We start from the raw sequence: 19,861 nt of genomic DNA on the forward strand, positions 1-19,861 counted from the left end.
CAATTTATGCCTCTCAAGGCATTGCTGAACACAAAAGAGCCATCAACCAGCAATTAGTGGAGCTTAAACCTGGGTAAGATTAAGGAAGGAGACAATAAAAGGGAGCGCTGTTAAAATCACTGTCCTCCCAGGGTGACTGTGCCTGAGTCTGAGCCTACTTAGAAGCAAATCAGGGTATAAAAATTATACTCTGAAAACTTCAAAATAATATTTAAAAAATTACAGGAGACCTATCTAGATGAAAAAACATACCATATTCATGGATCAGAAAACTTAATATTGTTAAGATGACAATACTCCCCATGTGCATTTCCTAGGGCTGCTGTAACCAAGTACCACACATGGAGTGATTGAGGGCTCTCCCTAAACCAGTAGGACCTCATCTTAACTTGATTACACCTGTAGAGATCCTATTCCAAACAAGGTCACACACACAGGTATTGGGGTTAGAACTGCAGATATCTTTCTGAGAGACCCACAAACCTCCCCAATGTGATCTACAGATTCAATGCAATCCCCACTGAAATACCAGCTGACTTTTTTGTAGAAACTAATAAGCTGATTATAAAATTTATATGGAATTGCAAGGGACCCATAACAGCAAAACAATCTTAAAAAAGAAAAACAAAGAGGACTCCACTTCCTGATCTCAAAACTTACTACAAAACAACAGTTATCAAGACAGTGTGGTACTGGCATTAAGAGAAACATATGGATCAATGGAGTAGACCAGAAATAAATCTACACATCTATGGTCAACTGAGTCTTCACAAGAGTGCCAAAACCATTTAATAGGAAAAGAACAGTCTTTTTAATAAATGGTGCTGAAACAACTGGATAGCCACATGCAAAAGACAAGTTGTATCCTTACCTCTCACCATATACAAAAATTAACTCTAAATGGATCAAAGACCTAAATGTAAGGGCTAAAATTATAAAACTTTGAAGAAAACAGGGCGAACTCTTCATGACCTCAGATTTGACAATGGATTCTTAGATATGACACCAAAAGCACAAACAATGAAAGGTAAATAAACTGGACTTCACCAAAATTAAAACATTTGTGGTTCAAAGGACATCATCAAGAAAATGAAAAATAAACCACAAAATGGAAGAAAATATTATAAATCATATATCCAATAACAGATTTGTACAGCCCAGTTGAAAAATGGAGAAAAGATCTGAATAGACAGGTCTCCAAAGAATATATGTAAGTGGTCAATAAGGGCATGGAAAGATGCTTGACATCATTAGAAACCACAGAAATGCGAATCAAAACTGCAATAAGATACCACTTTAAAAAGTCAAATAACCAAAATTAAGTTGGCTAAAATAAAGTCAAATTATAACAAAAATTGTAAGGATGTGTAGAAATTATACATTTTTGGTGGGAATATAAATGGTGCAGCCACCTTGGAAAAGAGTCTGACAGTTCCTTTAGCAGTTAAACACAGAGTTACCATATGACCCAGCAATTCCACTTCCGGGTATTATATACCCAAGAGAAGTGAAAAGATATGTCCACTCAAAAACTTGTTCATAAATGTCTATAGCATCATTACCGATAAGAGATAAAAGCCAAAAAGGTAAAAACAAAGCAAATATCCATCAACTGATGGGTAAATAAGTAAAATGTGGTATATTCATATAATAAAATGATATTCTGCAATAAAAAGAAATGAAAGACCAATAAATACTCAACGTGGATTAATCATGAAGACATTATGTTATGTGAAAGAAAGCAGTCACAGAAGACCATACATAGCTCCATTTATATAAAATGTTAGGAATAGGTAAATCTAGAGACAGAAAGTAGATTAGTTGTTGCTTAGCACTGAGGAGGGGCAGAAGGGGAAATAAGGGGATAACAGCTAAAGTGTACAGGGTTTCTTCTTAGGGCAATGAAAATATAGATTATAGTGATGATGTATGTATCGGTGACTATACTATAAACCAATGAACTGTACACTTTAAAGAAATAAGTTGTATGGTACGTTAATTATATCATATTAAAGCTGTCACCAAAAAAACAACACCAACAAATCACAGTACCAGGAAAATCACAGCATTTTTTAAAAACATCATTTAAACTGAGATCCATTCAATTACCTAAAAATACTGTTTTGAAATTAGACCAAAGGGAAAGGAATGGCATTTTTACTACCAAACCCCCTACGCTACTTGTTGGAAAGTTATTACAAATTCTTTTGTTTTGCCCGTCTCCATTTTTAAAAGAAGGAGGAAAGAAAGGGAATTAATATAAATGCATGTCTTCAATTACATCTTTAATTTAACTTAATAATCACAATTATCACCATTTTATAAATGGTGATAGAGGTACAGGAAAGTACTAGTAAGGTGATTTTCCCAACTTCATAAATGTTATAAGGGGTTGGAGGATTTGAATTTGAGTTTTTCTGATTCCAGATCCTAGGCTTGTCTCACTCACCCGAGCTAAACCATCTCCCTTCTCTGGCTTCTTGTTCTCCAAGTTCTTCAAGTTGAACTATGAGTGACAAACATACTCACTTGGCAAGGCGAGAAGGCTGACATAGGTCTGAAGCTTCTCAAACACAGCTGTCATCTTTTTCATGTCCTGAGACAGCTCTAGATTCCTGGCTCTTAATGCAGATGTACAAAGAGAAGATTCACATTCTTCTTCTAAACTAGGAATGAGCAGATATTTTTAAAGTGAGCATCCTGAATATTTTCAATTAGCTGTAAGAAACCATCTACATTCACAAACAACTCTATCCTGAGACAAATTAAAAAAAAAAATTGATCTCATTTATAAGGTTTCTTTTTTTTTTAATCCTCACTTGAGGATATGTTTTCATTGATTTTTAGAGAGAGAAAAATGAGTGTGAAAGAGAAACATCTATCTGTTGCCTCTCACATGCACTCCGACCAGGGATCAAACCCACAACGTAAGTATGCATCCTGACTGGAAATTGAACCCACAACCTTTTGGTGTACAGGACAATGCTCCAACTGAGCCACTGGCCAGGGCTGAGGTTTCATGTTTTATACCATGATATACACACCTGCTTGCTGCAAATGTCAATGGAATACTAGAGGACTGAATAGAAAAAAATAAAGGCATATGTCCATTATCTTTTCATCCTGAGAGCAGCATGAAAATGCTTCCCTTAAAAAATATTTTCAGGAGCCCTGGCTGGTTTGGCTCAGTGGATAGAGCGGCAGCCTGTGGACTCAAGGGTTCTGGGTTCGATTCCGGTCAAGGGCATGTACCTTGGTTGTGGGCACATTCCCAGTAGGAGGTGTGCAGGAGGCAGCTGATCAATATTTCTCTCTCGTCAATGTTTCTAGCTCTCTATCCCTCTCCCTTCCTCTCTGTAGAAAATCAATAAAATATATTAAAAAAAATATTTTCAGGAGAACAATATTTCATGGACTGAATTCCTAAGGAGAATTAATTAAATAGGAGCTAGTAGAGAGAATCATTAAGTACTTTTTTAGTATATTAAATTGCAAAAGCCATACAGATAAGAATAATCTATAGACTCAAATCTAAAAGTAAACGGTTAACATTCATAAACTACATTGTATCATTTTCAAATTTATATGGTTACTGCAGAAAACTCAATTATAAATTTTTAAAAATCCTGTGGGTCCAAGCCAATGTGGCTCAGTGGTTGAGCATCTACACATGCACCAGGAGGTCACTGGTTCGATTCCCCATGAGGGCACATACAGTACCTAGGTTGAGGGCTCAATCCCCAGTATGGGCCTTGCAGAAGGCAGCCAATGGATGTTTCTCTTTCATCAATGTTTCTATTTCTCCCGTTCCCTTTCTCTCTCTCTGAAATCAATACAATGTTGTTGTTGTTTTTTCAATTAAAATTTCTTGTGGACGCAGCACTTTATAAAAAATGTTGCAGGAGATCAAATAAAATGCTTTTTACACAACTAGAGAAATTATTAGCACAGGAATGATCATCATAACCCTTTCCTTAACCTTCCACTTTACTTATGGCAGACGGCTTCACTGAATACTAAGCCCATTTACCACTAAATAATATGTCATCTTGTCAAAGTGGTATTTAAACCAATGACCAAAAATTGCCTAAAAACATAAATACCTGGTGAGGTAGGACTGAGAGCTATGAGTCAGAACATTCCAAGAACAGAAATATTAGATCAAGAAAGATTATCCAGTCTTTTAAAAAATGTAATAATGAAAAAATAATAGAAAATAAAAATGCATAACTGTTTCAAGTAGTAAATTCCACTTTGCAATGGTTCTAAAACAGATTCTTCTTAAAAATAGGCCAAATCGCCAAAACCGGTTTGGCTCAGTGGATAGAGCATCGGCCTGCGGACTGAATGGTCCGGGGTTTGATTTCGGTCAAGGGCATGTGCCTGGGTTGCGGGCACATCCCCAGTAGGAGATGTGCAGGGGGCAGCTGATCGATGTTTCTCTATCATCGATGTTTCTAACTCTCTATCTCTCTCCCTTCCTCTCTGTAAAACATCAATAAAATGTATTTAAAAAAATAAAAATAAAAATAAAAATAAGCCAAATCATAATGTTATTTAAATTTCTAGAGTCAATTTTCAAAAAAATTTTCATTACATTGAGCCATAACATGAAAGGATATGAAAAGAAACTATAATTCATAATAGTTTTTCACTGATTCCTAAAATTGTCATATGCACAAATCACAGAATTTAGTTACTGAAATGCCATAATAGGTTAGAATTAGGAAGTAAGATGGCTCTTAACCCATATTAATTTTTTTAACAATGAAATTTTACATTTCATTGTTAAAAAACCTATTACTTTAGTTTTATAAGAACTTAAAAACTATTATTACTTGTACATTTTCAAAATCTATAAGTAACTCATTTACGTATTTTCTAAATCTTAGTTGGTATTATACTACAATACATATATGTTCTTCTTTTATGTCCCATTATTCTTTTTTTTAATATTTTTTTATTGATTTCAGAGAGGAAGGGGGAGGCAGAGAGAGATAGAAACATCAATGATGAGAGAGAATCATTGGTCGGCTGCCTCCTGCACACCCCCAACTGGGGATTGAGCCCACAACCCGGGCATGTGCCCTTGACCGGAATCGAACCTGGGACCCTTCAGTCCACAGGCTGACGCTCTATCCACTGAGCCAAACCAGCCAGCGCTGTCCCAATATTCTTTGATATTTTTTTAAAGGTTAAATCTTAGATGAAAATATTTAGAAACAGAAGTCTTGGTAGTTTTAGGTCATAAGTATCAAAACTTTTAAGCAATATTATCAACTTTCTAGTTACATAAATTATTTTCTCTTGCCTTTCGAAAAATATTTAAGATGGGATATTTAAGGTTACTAAAGGACATATTCTTTAAGGGCTAGAGTACATTAAGTTTTTAACTTAAATAAACTACTCCTAATAAAAAGAAGAATATACCATTTCAAAGAAATCTAAGGACTATAGGTCCAACTGTAATTAACTATTGTAACCCCCCTAGATATTTACTGCAAGAAAATTATAAATACCCAAAACTGAAATAGTTTTTGCAACAAATATGTCATTCACGATCACTGAAAATAATGATTCATATAGCATTATGTAGTTACAGTAGTAACCACAGAACAAAAAAAAAAGAAAATTCTAGCTGATGAACTGCAATTCGATTTTCTTAAATGTAAGTTTACACTGCTCAAGCCACGTTTTTCCTTTTTCACAGAAGCCCAAATTGGTTGTGGTGCAGACAGGTCAGGCAGATACAAGAGGCACATGCTACGATCTTATTAACTCCAGTGCAGGTCAGGTGATACCTCACAGTTCCCCAAGCTCCCAGGCCTGGAGGGATAAATACCTTTTTAACTGATAAGGAAGAATCTTCCTAAGAAAACATATGTAAGAGGTTAAATGCTCTGAGAAAGTTTTCAATTTCACAGTTGTCTCCTAGAAAAGAAAAACAAAATTTGAGATTAATAGTGTTATTTGACAAAGAGGAGCTCCCGCTTCCAGAAGTAAAACAGAAGAAAATTACCAGGACAGTCACAGTATCTTCAGTAATACTTTCAAATAAATGAAGCATTCCTTCCTCAAGAGGGCGGACATAGGACGCATTTTCATGAAGGTATTGTGAGAACTAAATAGGAAGGAACTGAGTTAGATCACTGGAAATAAACGAATATCAACATATTTTTAAATAGACTCACTAAGTTACAAACCTAAATACTTTTAGAAACTTTTGGGGGGAAAGTTTGGCTTTTATACAGAGATGCTCCCCTCTAATAGTCCCAGGTACTATCCCCAAGTCCCCATCCCAATATAAAACAAGGACGGAGAAGAGGAATGACATAGTTAACAACCAGGCAGGGGAGAAAATGGGGAGGGAATACTACATTACAACCCAGCACTAGCAGACCTTCTTCCCTAAACTCCTGCTTCTCTCCCGCTTAAAAAAATAAATAAATAAAATAAAATAAAATATATATAAATCAAAACTGTGTTATATACTTCATTTTTTAACAAGTCTATTGAGTATAGCTTCTTTTACTTTTACTGTATACAATATTCAGGATTACAAATTCTAAGAATGTAATTATCATCAAAAAGATGATATAAAACTTTCATAACTGTCACTGATACTTGAATATTTACAAAGGATTAATTCAGCAGGAAGAATAGATTAAGAGAAGACCCTATAGGCATTTAAATAATTTAGAAGCAAAAAATTAATTTTCACTTATGAAACACTTCAATTACCAAAGTATTATATAATAGCTCAAATTTTGACTTCTCAGTATAAAAATAAAAGGTCTCATTCTGCAGAAATAGGATTCAGTTGACCCTACCACAAACTACTCAAACATATGGCCCAGGGAAATTCACTTAATTCTCTTTGGGCTTTGATCTTTAGAGCTATAAAATAAGATGAACTCTAACCTTACAGGTGTAAACATCTACTTTAAGATTCTATAAACAAATTTAAACATTCTAGTCATCTTTTAACAAATAGTTTTTGAATCTCCTTCAATATTATAGACTTACTAGAAAATCACATATCATAGGTCAAAGCATGAAAAGGAAAAATATTGAGAAATATGTATATTTTTCAAAGTAATTAAGTGTTTCAGACAAAATTCCAATAATGGATAAAGAACCAGTATTGAGCAGAAAACATTTTTGATATTACAGGAACTATAAAAATACATATAATTACATTAAAATGTTATAATACTGTTTTCCAGGTCTTCTGATAGCTTTTTCCCACAGTAATATTAAAGAGCCTTTCAAAGACCCAAAATTTAATTTTTATAAACTTCAGCGTATTTGTGGAGTCACACCAAAACTGATGAAAGCCAAGTACCTACTAAAGCTTCTTATATGTAAGGCATAATAATAATGTTGATGAGAGCCAACCTTTATTAAGTGCTGTTCTTAGTGCTTTACATGTATTATCTCATTTAATCTTCATATGTACAGACATGCCTGTAACATAGGCACTCTTATCCCCCATTCTAAAGATGAGGAAACTGAAGCACAGAGAGGCTAAATAAATTGCCCAAGGGGACAGACCTGGACCAGAACCCCAAAAGTCTGACTGCAGAGGCCAAGTCTTTGCTATGCTAATGTAAAAGGCACGTAGGAGATCCATGGACATAAATACAATACAAACCCTGGGAATACTGTGTGATGCACAAGAACAAGCTAGGATGAGGCATTAGGTAAGTGGGGAAAATGGCATGACTCATTTCAGGCTGGCACTTAGCAAATGTTTATAGCAAGGTCCCTCAACTTCTTTCCTATGGGGACGGCCCTTAAGATGGCCTGAGGATCTCTGCCTCCTGCTGTTAATGGCTTCGTGTAACACTATTGCAAAATGTCTCAGGGTTGGTCTCAGTGACAGCATAATATGGCGGAAGTGTGGTATGTGAAGACGTAGAGATGACTAAGCCACTCTACCAAGAATGCATAAGGCCCAGAAAGCATACCTATGCTTTCCTACTCAGTGATTTTGCTCATGTCTCCCTCTTCTACAGGCAAAAATACCTATACCACTTTTCTCCTCCTATACAAATCACACTCATTTTTAAAAGCGCATTCAAATTGCCAAAGATTCGTTCCCAGACACTGCCACTGACAGCAATCCCCTTCCTTAATGACCACGTATCGCTTACTGGCCATAACCACTCACTCACACACTAAGGTCTTTTAACAATTCCTCTAGTATTTAACTTCTTAAGAATCTCCATGTTTGCCACACTTTACCTTGAAAGGGAAAGACTATGACAGTTTTTCCCCATGCCTTCCACAGTACTTTGCTGATGCACAGAAGTGGTATAAAAATAATGAGTTTCCCTACTTGTTCAGGGCAGACAAAAGGTATCTTGGTTAAGTTTACCTTCTGATTCAATGGAGATATAGTGTCAATGGCAGAATCCACAGGAAAAATCTGAATCCTCTGTTCTGTGTAGGTGTGAAAATTCAGAAGAGCCATCACAAGGTCTTGAACAAAAGCCAGGGCCTGCCCAGCAATGTCTCGCATCTTCAGCTTTAAAATGAAAAATCTATAGTTAAAGTCAACTATCAAATTATAATTCTCAAACTACTTTATTAAGCCTGCTTTTGGAAAAAACATTTGAATGCTGGCACAATTATTCCTTAATTTAAATTTATTTGCTCCTACTTGAATTTTAATAGTCCCATGTAAGTAAATGAGAAAGCCACCAGTTTTGGCAAACACACCTCCTCCACTTTACCTGGACCATTTAATTGCAAGGTCCACCAACCTAGAAGGCAGGTATGGCTTATGAAATTAGAGTATCCCATAATTCAGTTCTAATGTTATCAGACAAGAGAGACAGCAAAAAAAACTATGTTATAAATTCAATAAACAGCAAGTTACATAATTTTTCAAAAATGTATAAGAAAGTAAAGCAAAAGTTAAACACAATAATTTAGTATACTAAACAGGGGCCCAAATCACTAATTCTTCCTTCTGAAAAGTTTGACATGCACATTACTGAAGAGAAAATATGTACTTCATCTTTACCTGATGTCGCCTGTTGTGGAGTGGAACGTTCAGAGCATTATACTGACTATATTCTACAAAACAAAAATAAATATATATTAAATCTTTCATTTTACATTTACAGAAAAACAGCTTAATTGCAAAATAATGAATTACTGCAGCAAAATCAGCTTTACATAAGTATTAAAAAAGTTCAAAGCCACAATCACAGTATAGGAGAATATGGAATTTACACACAATCAGTTGTTTCTCAGATAAAGTAATACCTCTAATATTTTTTTACCGTTAGGATAAAAAATGGTTTTAAATTCTATTTTTTCTGTTTCTAACAAATCCTTTTAAAACGTTATTTGGAGCCTAACAAGATTACTTAGGGCTCAATTGGTTTTTACCTTGGTATATGCTAAATATACACAATAAAAAAAAAGTGAATTTTGGCTTTTTCCAAAAAGGCTGGCTTTGAAGCAGTTATAAGACAATTTAAAATCTCCCTACGAAAGAGAAAACAGAGAAAAAGAAGAGAATAGAAAAAGATTAATAAAAAACTTAAAAATAAGTAAATCTCCCTAAGAAAAATGAGGACTAAAGCTGATCAAAAGAACAAAAAGAAAGCAAGCCTCTGTCGGGCCAATGAAGTTTACTGCCAAAAGATAAGAAATTATTTTAATTAGTCAGCTACCACGGAGGGGTTCAAAGTTGCAAATAATGAAAAGCTGTACATAATACCTACTTGTATCATTAAAAGGTACTTTTTCATTGATGATTGATAAGGATTCCTCTAATCTACCTGACAAATCTTCATGAAGATTCTTTAACTGTAATTGACTGAAAGAAAAAAATACAAAACCACATTATCACCAATCAGACATGGGTCCTCATTTACTTATTACCTCAACAGCTGGTATCAGACTTTCAGAGAACTATGCCTGACATCGGAGATACTCTAGGTAGTAGAGAATTACTAAAAGATGAAAGATAAGAAAAATTCTAAGCCTTAATTCTAAAGCTCCTGGGACTTTTGTTCAATGATGTTGAAGTTTGGAAGAATTGGTCATAGCTTCAGTATTTTATACAATTTTGAGTTTATTTCCCCAAGCACAGAGTAATCTTAGAGTCATTGCAACATCACACATTTTCTCTTTACAACTCATAAATGTTTGCTCAAGTATTATGGTAAAGTTCTTTCTTAGGTATTATATCATTTTTTTTACTTTGGCTCAAAATCTGATCACTTTTCAGATTTTGATTCAGTTATGAGGTATACATCTAAACCAAGCATCTAATGCTACCAAAGCAACTAAACTAAAGAAACTCACTTGACTGATTCTATTGAAACTTAAAATATTATGTCATTTATCAAATAAATGTTGGAGAATGCTCTTACCACCCATTGATATATAACAGTGACGGCGAACCTTTTGAGCTCAGCGTGCCAGCATTTTGAAAAACCCTAACTTAACTCTAGTGCCGTGTCACATATGGAAATTTTTTGATATTTGCAACCATAGTAAAACAAAGATTTATATTTTTGATATTTATTTTATATATTTAAATGCCATTTAACAAAGAAAAATCAACCAAAAAAATGAGTTCATGTGTCACCTCTGACACGCGTGTCATAGGTTCGCCATCAATCACTGATACATAATATTTCAAGATTTAGATATCTCCAACTTATATCATATACCCTTTATTTTATTCAAAATGGACCATTAAAGTTTGGCACAGTGGTTATTACTGTTTTCCTGCCTTCGACTCCCTTTAGTGTAGTCTGAAATGGAAAGTATCTAGTCCTTAGTACAGGAGCCCAGAACGCTATCTGCTATGGCCCAAAACATCTGCAGGCTGAGGACTAAGCCACTCTACCAAGAATGCATAAGGTCCCAGAGATAACAACTGAAAAGGACCCTGGAGATTACCTACTCCCCCCTCATTTCAAATGTGAGAAAATTAAGACACAGGAGCTGCTAAACCAAAACTCAGGTCTTCTGATTATTACTTCACGTTTCCACATACCAATCTTCTGTTCGAAGTCGACATTCCTTGGCCTCCTTTTCTAGAGCCTGAGATTTTACCTGAATTTTAGAAGAAAAAGAAAAGCAGATGGGTCAGACTACAGATGAGAGCACACCTAGGAGATACTACAAGCAACTCTCACCTTGAGTGACTGACTTTATGTTCTATAAAGTACACAACCAATCTACAAAAGCCTAAACTATATCTTAAAGTGTTCTCACTTTAAGTTTGGGCTTACTTCTAGTTTGGCCTTGTCGTTCTGCAGTTTCTCAATGGTTTCCATGTACTTCCGTGTCAGGCCATCAACCACGGCTTGGTGCTGGGCCGTCTCCGTCTCCAGAGTGGCCAGCCGACTCCTCAGCTCTGCTTCCACATGCTTGTGCTGCTCATCTGCTTCAAAAAACTGAAAAGAAAAGATCATTTTCTCATCTCACAATATCCTAATATATACAAACTAGAGGCCTGGTGCACAAAATTCATGCACGGGGGCAGGAGGGTCCCTCAGCCTGGCCTGTGCTTTCTTGCAATCTGGGACCCCTCGGGGCATGTCCGATTGCTGGTTTAGGCCCAATCCCCAGGCAATCAGACATCCCTCTCGCGATCTTGGACATTGCATGCATCAGTGACCATACTTTTCATACAGGTGAAAGGCATCTTGCTGTTGTATGGGCAGCTACGTTTTTTTGCCCTGATTATAAAAAGTAGTACATAACATGATCCTTCTGAGGCAGTAGTACCATTTTCCCCATCTTATGGGTGGAAAAACTGAAGCAGAGAGAAGTTAAGTAATTGGCTTTGTAACACGTTATAAGAGTCAGAATCAGGGCTGACCACAAAATGTGCAAGCCAGAGTCCATGCATGTCATCACTGCATCACCCTGCATTTTCAGTGTTAGAGTAGCCTTGCCAGGTTTTAATTTTTAAATCTAAGAGAATGTTCCCAATATATAGGGTAGGGTCCTTAGGCCAGCCAGCAATCAGGGCCAATCTGTGGGGTGACCGGCAGGCGGGATGAACAGGGGGGCCCCCTGCTGGCACCCGCCTTGGCTGGCAGCCTGGCACTGCCGACTGGCCGGCCCCGCCGCCACCACTGGTCACCTCCCATAGAGGCGAAGGGGGTTGGGGGGTGGCGGCTGTGAGACAAATGACCAGAGGGGTGATGGGGTGGGGGAGTGGCAGCACCTGCTCGCCAGCTGGCCCCACCCCCCAATTCACCCTGCCGCTGCTGCCAGTCGCCTCCCTCTCAGGGGGCAGACGCTCAACACAGGAGCTTCCCCCAACCGGGGCAGCTCCTGCGTTGAGGATCTGCCCTCTGGTGTTCAGTGTGCATCATAGCAACCGGTTGTTCCGCCATTTGGTCAATTTGCATATTAGGGTTTTATTATATAGGATGAAGAGAAAAACAACTGCAGTGACTATTCATTGAACAAGTTTCATATGGTTCCATATGCTCACTATGCAAAACCCGTACAGGCATGATCTCACTGAATCCTCACAGTATGTCAGAAGTAGTGTTATCGTTAGCCCTCCTTTACAGATGGGGAACCGAGTTTAAAGGAACTCTATGACTTGTCAAATGTCTCACAGCTGAAATGTGGTAGGAATGAGATTGGAACATAAGAGACCTACTCCAAAGGCTACACCTCCTTCCTCTCAGTCTCATGAATTTCTATTTCAATTTCTGGCACACAGATAATTCAACTGCCCAGGGTATAATGTTTCCACTGAGCTAATTTCCATAATTAAATAATCAAAATTCAAATAGATGGTTATTCCTAAAACAGGTAATGCTCTTTTCCTTAATAAAAATCCAATACTAATTAGGAATTAGGAATACTTAGCACAAAATGTACTAAGGTCAAAAGTTCACTTTTTTTTTAACAATGTCAAAGACTGAGAATTAATGCATAATTACTTTCACTGTTTGATTATGTTCACCATTTCACACACACACAAAAAAGCAAAAAGCACAGTTGGATACACTACCCTTATATGACTCTTATAACATGCTGAATGTTTGGAGGCAAATATTGATTATTCAACATTCCATAAAGACTTGAGGGTCATGCCCTAACCGGTTTGGCTCAGTGGAAGAGTGTCGGCCTGCGGACTGAAGGGTCCCAGGTTTGATTCCGGTCAAGGGCATGTACCTTGGTTGCGGGCACATCCCCAGTGGGGAGTGTGCAGGAGGCAGCTGATCGATGTTTCTCTCTCATCGATGTTTCTAACTCTCTATCCCTCTCCCTTCCTCTCTGTAAAAAAATCAACAAAATAAAAAAGACTTGAGGGTCTGCCGTGACTGTGACCCTGTTCTAGGGCTGGGCATACAAAGCCAACATGGTCTATATCCTAACAGTCATTATAGACTAACAGGTGAACAGTAATAAATTAAAAGGGAAACACTACTTACTCATAAGCCCCCATCTAAATGATCCATCAATCATCTAATCTAATAAAAGAGAAACATGCAAATTGACCATACCTCCACTATACCCACAAGCCACGCCCACCAGCCAATCAGGAGCGAATATGCAAATTAACCCAACTATGATGGCGGCGGCCACAGAGTTAGAGCAAACAGGAGGCTTGGGTTGCCCCAGGCAATGGAGGAAGCCAAGTTTCCTGCCTGCCCTGCCAGCCCTGAGCTCCACTCAAGGCTACAAAGTTTCAATTATAGAAGTTAAATAAATCCCAGATACCTGCTTCTAGCCCATGGCTGTGGCCAGCCTGAAAACGGCTATCAGCCCTTCACCCAGGCTGGCCAGGCACCCCAGTGGGGACCCCCACCCTGAAGGGGGTGTGGCCAGCCTGAAAATGGCCCTCAGCCCCTCACCCAGGCTGGCCTGACACCCCAGTAGGGCCCCCCACCCTGATCCAGGACACCCTTCAGGGCAAACCAGCTGGCCCCCACCTGTGCACCAGGCCTCTATACTATATAATAAAAGGACAACATGCAAATTGACCCTAACAGCAGAAAGACTGGGAATGACTGGTCACTATGACACACACTGACCACCAGGGGGAAGATGCTCAATGCAGGAGCTGCCCTCTGGTTGTCAGTGTGCTCCCACAGGGGAAGCTCTGCTCAGCCACAAGCCAGGCTGACGGCTGCCAGCACAGCAGTGATGGCGGGAGCTTCTTCTGCCTCCTCAGCAGCGCTAAGGATGTCCGACTGCAGCTTAGGCCTGCTCCCTGCTGGCAAGTGGACATCCCCCGAGGGCTCCCGGGCTACCAGAAGGATGTCTAACTGGCAGCTTAGGCAAGATCCCCTCCCCTGAAGCAGGCCTAAGCCAGCAGGTGGACATCCCCCGAGGGATCCCAGACTGTAAGAGGGCACAGGCCGGGCTGAGGGACCCCCCCCCCCGCCCCCCCCCCCCCGCCCAAGTGTGCAAATTTTTGTGCACCAGGCCTCTAGTTTCCTATATAAAATAAACAGTGCTTAGTATATTTCTATATTGTCAAGTTATAAAGTTATTCTGCTGTCCTCTAAACAAATGTATACTTCAAAACACACATCCATATTAAGATATGAAAAAGATGTAAGAAATGAATGGCAGTGATATGTTACCTAACAACCATAGGAAACATCAAAACATCCATACATACACAGAACACTCTATCTTGCTTTTTTCCCCCCATATTCTAGATCATTTGACCCATTTTTAAATTCATATGGGAAAACAGAAAGATCTTCTCACTTGTATGTGCAACCGCTCATTCTCTTCTATCTTCTTTTGCAGATCTTCATCAAAGACACTCTTCTGCTCTTGGCTCAACTGAGAAGAAGTGTCTCCACTTTTCTGATGGAAAGAATAAGTTATGTCCACATAACTTTCATCCTTTAGAGAAATATCCTAAGGTATACAGATTCTCTATCACCTTAGTAGCTTGTCTCTTCTACGTGTTCACCATTCTCAAACAATCCTGCAAAAGGTATACAGTCCATCATTTAACTTTTCCTATGTGATACAAGTTGGAACTGCAAATATTGCAATGGGCAGGAAAGCTTTAAAAAGAGAGAGAGAAAAAAAACAGATAAGGCTCACTATTTTTTACAGATGAATTCAGGAGTATTTCTGTTGGAAAACAGAGAAGACCCAAAAGCTAGTGATGTAGATATGCTAATAAATATCATTTTAATTTGTTTTGGGGTTTTGTTTTGTTTTGTTTGGAAAATGAAAGTTTTAGCAATTCCATGAGTCTGAGTTAAACTCCTCTAAGATATTATAATAAGTTACTTAACATTCACAAAGATAAATTTATACAAAAGTTCACATAAATTTCTAATTAAAAAAACAAAGCTATTATAAACAGGAGAAAAAAGCTCAAGGACTATTTAAAATATCTTCCTTTTGCTTTATTTTTTTAAATTAATATTAACTTTTCTACACAGAAGAATAGCACTATTTAAAAGACCCAATAATGAACATTTGTTTTCATGGAATACAAGAACTGAGGCTATTCAAGGGTCAGCCTAACAATGAAACTGTGTTCAGACATCAATCACCACTCTTCTCTGCCTTTTTTGTACCCTCACTCCTCACCTCAAATCAAATCACTTACTGATGCAATGTAACCCAATGATTAGGAAACTCTTTGAAAATAGAGTAGCTATATTAAAAACATATTAAATACCCATCATGTTTGGGACACAAGAGGTGCATAAGGAACTGCTAATTTACATACTCTTTGTCCTCAGTGTGTACAAAGTTGGATAAGTTTAATTAACACAATTTCAGGAGTGTTACATCCAAACCTTTGCTAAACAGCCCTGGGAGGGGATCTCACTAACCTGGGAAGCACATTTCAAGATAGATGGCTATTCCTGCCCCAAGGGCCTTTCAGATTTTGCAGAGCATGTTTATTTTGACACAGTTTTCCCAAGTGATTCTAATACACACCTTTTTGTTTGCTCTGTTCCCATTTGAAAATAACCACTCTAGAAAATTCTTTCATGTAGAGGAAATGCACATGGAAAGGTACTAACATATAATTATGCGGATTGCCCATCATTTGGCAAATATAGTCCTAGGCACCTGTACATGATCCCATGATCACAACAAGAGTATCACCCCCATTTTGCTGATGGAGAAACTAAGGTTGCAAGGCTAAATATTTTCCGTAAGTCATAGACTATAAATGGCAGACCAAGAGTCCAAGCTTGGGCTTTACTCCAAAGCCTGCGCTCTTCCTGCCACACTGTGCTGCTACAGAGTTACTGTGGGTCGTCTTCTTCCCTCCTACAACTCTGTTATTACTGCCTCATATCCACACTTTGGGGGTACTGTTCAATATATATACATACACACAACTTAAAAATTCAATCACTAGCCCTTACCCTTAAAAAAAATGCAACTTCTTAAAGTACCAGATCATCCATCTTACAGCAATAAGAATCTTTCTTCACCGCATAACCATAAGGGGAAAAGTTTTTTTTACATCTTTGGACAAGAATACCAAATTAGCTTCATAGGAATAAACAGTAAGAAAAAATCTATAGCAAACTTATAAACCTAGTACTTTCACATGAGCAGTTATACTTTGACAATGTTTCTCATTTTATTTGCCCTACCTTGAGTTAATGGCAACTTGGTATAACTGAAACATATTAATAATTTTGACCAGTATGAGATATTCCTTTCATTTTTCTCAGCCACTTAAATAAGTGCATGTCTGCTCTTAATAAATTCTTTTAAACTCACATTCATCTGAAAATGCCTCTAATTGATATATATTAATCATAAATATCTGCTTTCTTGACCTGATATCCAGGTGTAATAATGAAACATTAGAGAATCTGAAGGTGACAAATTCATCTGTTATAAGCAGGATGGCCTACAGATGTCTGTACCTAACAACAAGGTTACACTACCTTGCTTTAATCTGACTTACCTTGTTTTTCTTGCCTCGGGGTTCACTTAGAGCCAGCTCATCTTGAAGCAGTTCTACCCTCTTGGCAAGCTGCAGATTTCGAAATGTCAAACTGTCCATTTCCTGCTGTAGTTTTCTCAATGACTGATCCTTCATTTTCAGTTGTTCCTACATCAAAATGAAATCAAACCGTTCTTTATAATTTAGCCTGAAGGTTTAAAAATAAAGAAAAAAATTATTCCTGTTTCACCAAAATATAATCAAAACCTCTTGCTTTAGGGAATTCAAGTTGTACGTTCATCATTCCAATTCCTATGTTGTTAGCTCTGTTTTGTGGCAAAATCATTTTCTGACCAAACCAAGTAAATTTAAAAATAAAGAGGATCTATACTAAGTAACAAGATAGTCATCAACTTAAAGTAAAATATCCATAACTATTTGTTGTCATATAATGTCATATATGTGTCTGGCAGTGAGGAGACACAATGCTTGAGGCTATAATTTTATAAACTTGAGTTTTTAAAGAGAACCTCCGACTCAAACTAATGATGTCCTTCAGTAAACAAGAACAACCAGAAATATATTTGTGTTCATGTTTTCTATAAATCCTCCCTGAATTTAAGTCAGTCCAAATGAAGTCTTTTTAATACACTTAATTTTACTTTAAAAATCATTACTATCCTAACACAAGAGATAAAATCATTATTATCCTAACAAAAGAATATTTTCAGCTGCTGTTCTATGTTAATTTCCTCTAAAGTTAAGTGAAAATAGAAACAAAATCTAAACAACATATCTTCTGCTTACCATTCTGTATTGTTTATATCATAATAGGGTAAAAAAAATGGGGAAAATAGACAAATATTTAGTTTCACTCTATTTTTTAAAAAATATTATTCTAACTACATTTTATTTATGATGTTCTGACAACTCTGTGTGCATTAGTAATCAAACACAGATGGCCAGATGCTAATGTATATTTAAAGAACTGTACTTTTATTACTTTCACTTTAAAACCACTGTAAAGCAAAGAAGAGGTCAAGTTTTAATGAATAGGTGATTTAAGTCTATTGAAACGGCAAACTAAAAACCATAGGCTGGTGCCTGCAGTCTACTGACATTATTTATATGTTGGGAGCAGAGCTAGAGTGATAGAATAATGTGTTTCCAATAAGTAGAAAAACATTGTTCTTTTCTATTGTTTGTTTAGTAGCCCTTTTTCTTTTAATGGTAAACTTAGTTCTACTCCATGTCCAAATTATCATATGTTGCAAATTAAAGAAATTCAAATCAATGAAAATATATTGTATCCACAACTCATTGAGGCAAAACCAATATAATCAAAAGCCTACTATAACAGAAGACATCCTAACATTCCTATTGAGTGAACAACAAACTGTCATTCTTACTGTAATTACAATGACCACTGCACTGAATAGTAAAACAAAAGTAATTTCTTTACATTCTTGTAACTAATCACTAGTTGACAAATGCTCTAACTCCATCATCCAATCATTAATTTCAGAAGACAGCTCTCCCAACCGCTCTGTAAATCCTAGTTTGTGCCATGAGGATGATGACAATGTTACGTGCCCTCACAGAGTTATTGTGAACACTAACTGAGCTCATGGATATAATGTATTTAACAAAATGCCCGACACACAGTGAGTGCTCAATAAATACAACCTGCAGTCAACATCACCACAGTCACCACCATCACCACTACCACAGAGTTAATCAAACATGACCAGCCGAAACCGGTTTGGCTCAGTGGATAGAGCGTCGGCCTGCGGACTGAAAGGTCCCAGGTTCGATTCCGGTCAAGGGCATGTACCTGGGTTGCGGGCACATCCCCAGTGGGGAGTGTGCAGGAGGCAGCTGGTCGATGTTTCTCTCTCATCGATGTTTCTAACTCTCTATCTCTCTCCTTTCCTCTCTGTAAAAACTCAATAAAATATATTTAAAAAAAAAAAAAAAAAAAAAAACATGACCAGCAACAGGAGAGTGTCAAACCAAGAGTGGGTCAAAGACAAGCTAGGAAATACTTTCCCCAGTAACAGGTTTTAAACATCATTAGGAGAGATACTATCATTTCTTCAATGATTTAGGCAAAATAATAACTTGACTAACAAATTCTGATGATAGAGCTTATTTTTAATAGTCTTGACTTGGGCATAGAGAGCTTTGGAAGTATGGGTAAGGCATCCTGAACCATATCAGCCCCTGAGGAGGGGGCACTCTCAAAAGACAGACTTCTCTAGTGTAGGGTCCAGCAATGGCTAAGTAAGATAACATGCTTCTGAGTCTCAGTTACCTGAATGAAATGATTTAGGCTATGTAACTGGTTAGGGGCTACTCCAGAAAGAGGTAAGGGTAAAGGGAATCCTATTCCCTTTGGTCTAAAGAAGGAGCAAGGAAGAGAGCAAAAGAATGAGGTAAGCAGTATAGAGGTGTGGACAAAAGTAGGTTTACAGTTGTAATACAAATATGTAATACAATAATTAATAAATAATAAAAAAAGAATAAACTATTTCAGTTACTCACAACTGTAAACCTACTTTTGCCAATGCCTGTGCTTAACTGAAACTCAGTCAAGAAAGAATCCATATCCTAGAATTAATTTATTCAATTAAAAGTATCACTAAGCAATATTTATTACATGCCAACTAGGATGAGGCAGAAACAAATTCCTTCTTCTACTACATATTTCTCCTTTAGTTAACAAAGGTGCTAATGGTAAAATGTATCATCACGCAGTGTCCTGATTAACACAGGTTACTACTATTAAAAAGTTCAACCCAAAAGCAAGATGAACTAAATGATTCACAATTTCAAATCCATTTATTAGGGAATAACCATCTGCTGAATGCTGGGGATATAAATATAAATGTGAGATGGCCCTCCTCAGAGTTCTGTCAGTGATCAAAACAGATAAGAAGCCCTATTAATTCAAATGCCAAATAA

The 19,861-nt window shown here is 37.2% G+C and overlaps 1 protein-coding gene across 2 annotated transcripts in view; it reads right to left on the reverse strand.

Moving 5' to 3' along the window:
- The window catches only part of PPP1R21 (protein phosphatase 1 regulatory subunit 21), a 54,101-nt gene that overhangs the window by 26,119 nt on the left and 8,121 nt on the right, over window positions 1-19,861 (reverse strand). For both annotated transcript variants that reach the window (XM_081101256.1, XM_081101257.1), the window contains 10 exons: window positions 16,919-17,065; window positions 14,725-14,826; window positions 11,265-11,429; window positions 11,027-11,085; window positions 9,741-9,835; window positions 9,032-9,084; window positions 8,381-8,530; window positions 6,020-6,121; window positions 5,843-5,931; window positions 2,530-2,666 (listed from right to left, as the gene is read on the reverse strand). In XM_081101256.1, the coding sequence (XP_080957382.1) occupies window positions 2,530-2,666; window positions 5,843-5,931; window positions 6,020-6,121; window positions 8,381-8,530; window positions 9,032-9,084; window positions 9,741-9,835; window positions 11,027-11,085; window positions 11,265-11,429; window positions 14,725-14,826; window positions 16,919-17,065 (1,099 nt within the window). The remainder of the gene's footprint in view (window positions 1-2,529; window positions 2,667-5,842; window positions 5,932-6,019; window positions 6,122-8,380; window positions 8,531-9,031; window positions 9,085-9,740; window positions 9,836-11,026; window positions 11,086-11,264; window positions 11,430-14,724; window positions 14,827-16,918; window positions 17,066-19,861) is intronic.

Source organism: Myotis nattereri (assembly GCF_964212035.1).
Source record: "Myotis nattereri genome assembly, chromosome: 10".
Classification (NCBI taxonomy): Eukaryota; Metazoa; Chordata; class Mammalia; order Chiroptera; family Vespertilionidae; genus Myotis; species Myotis nattereri.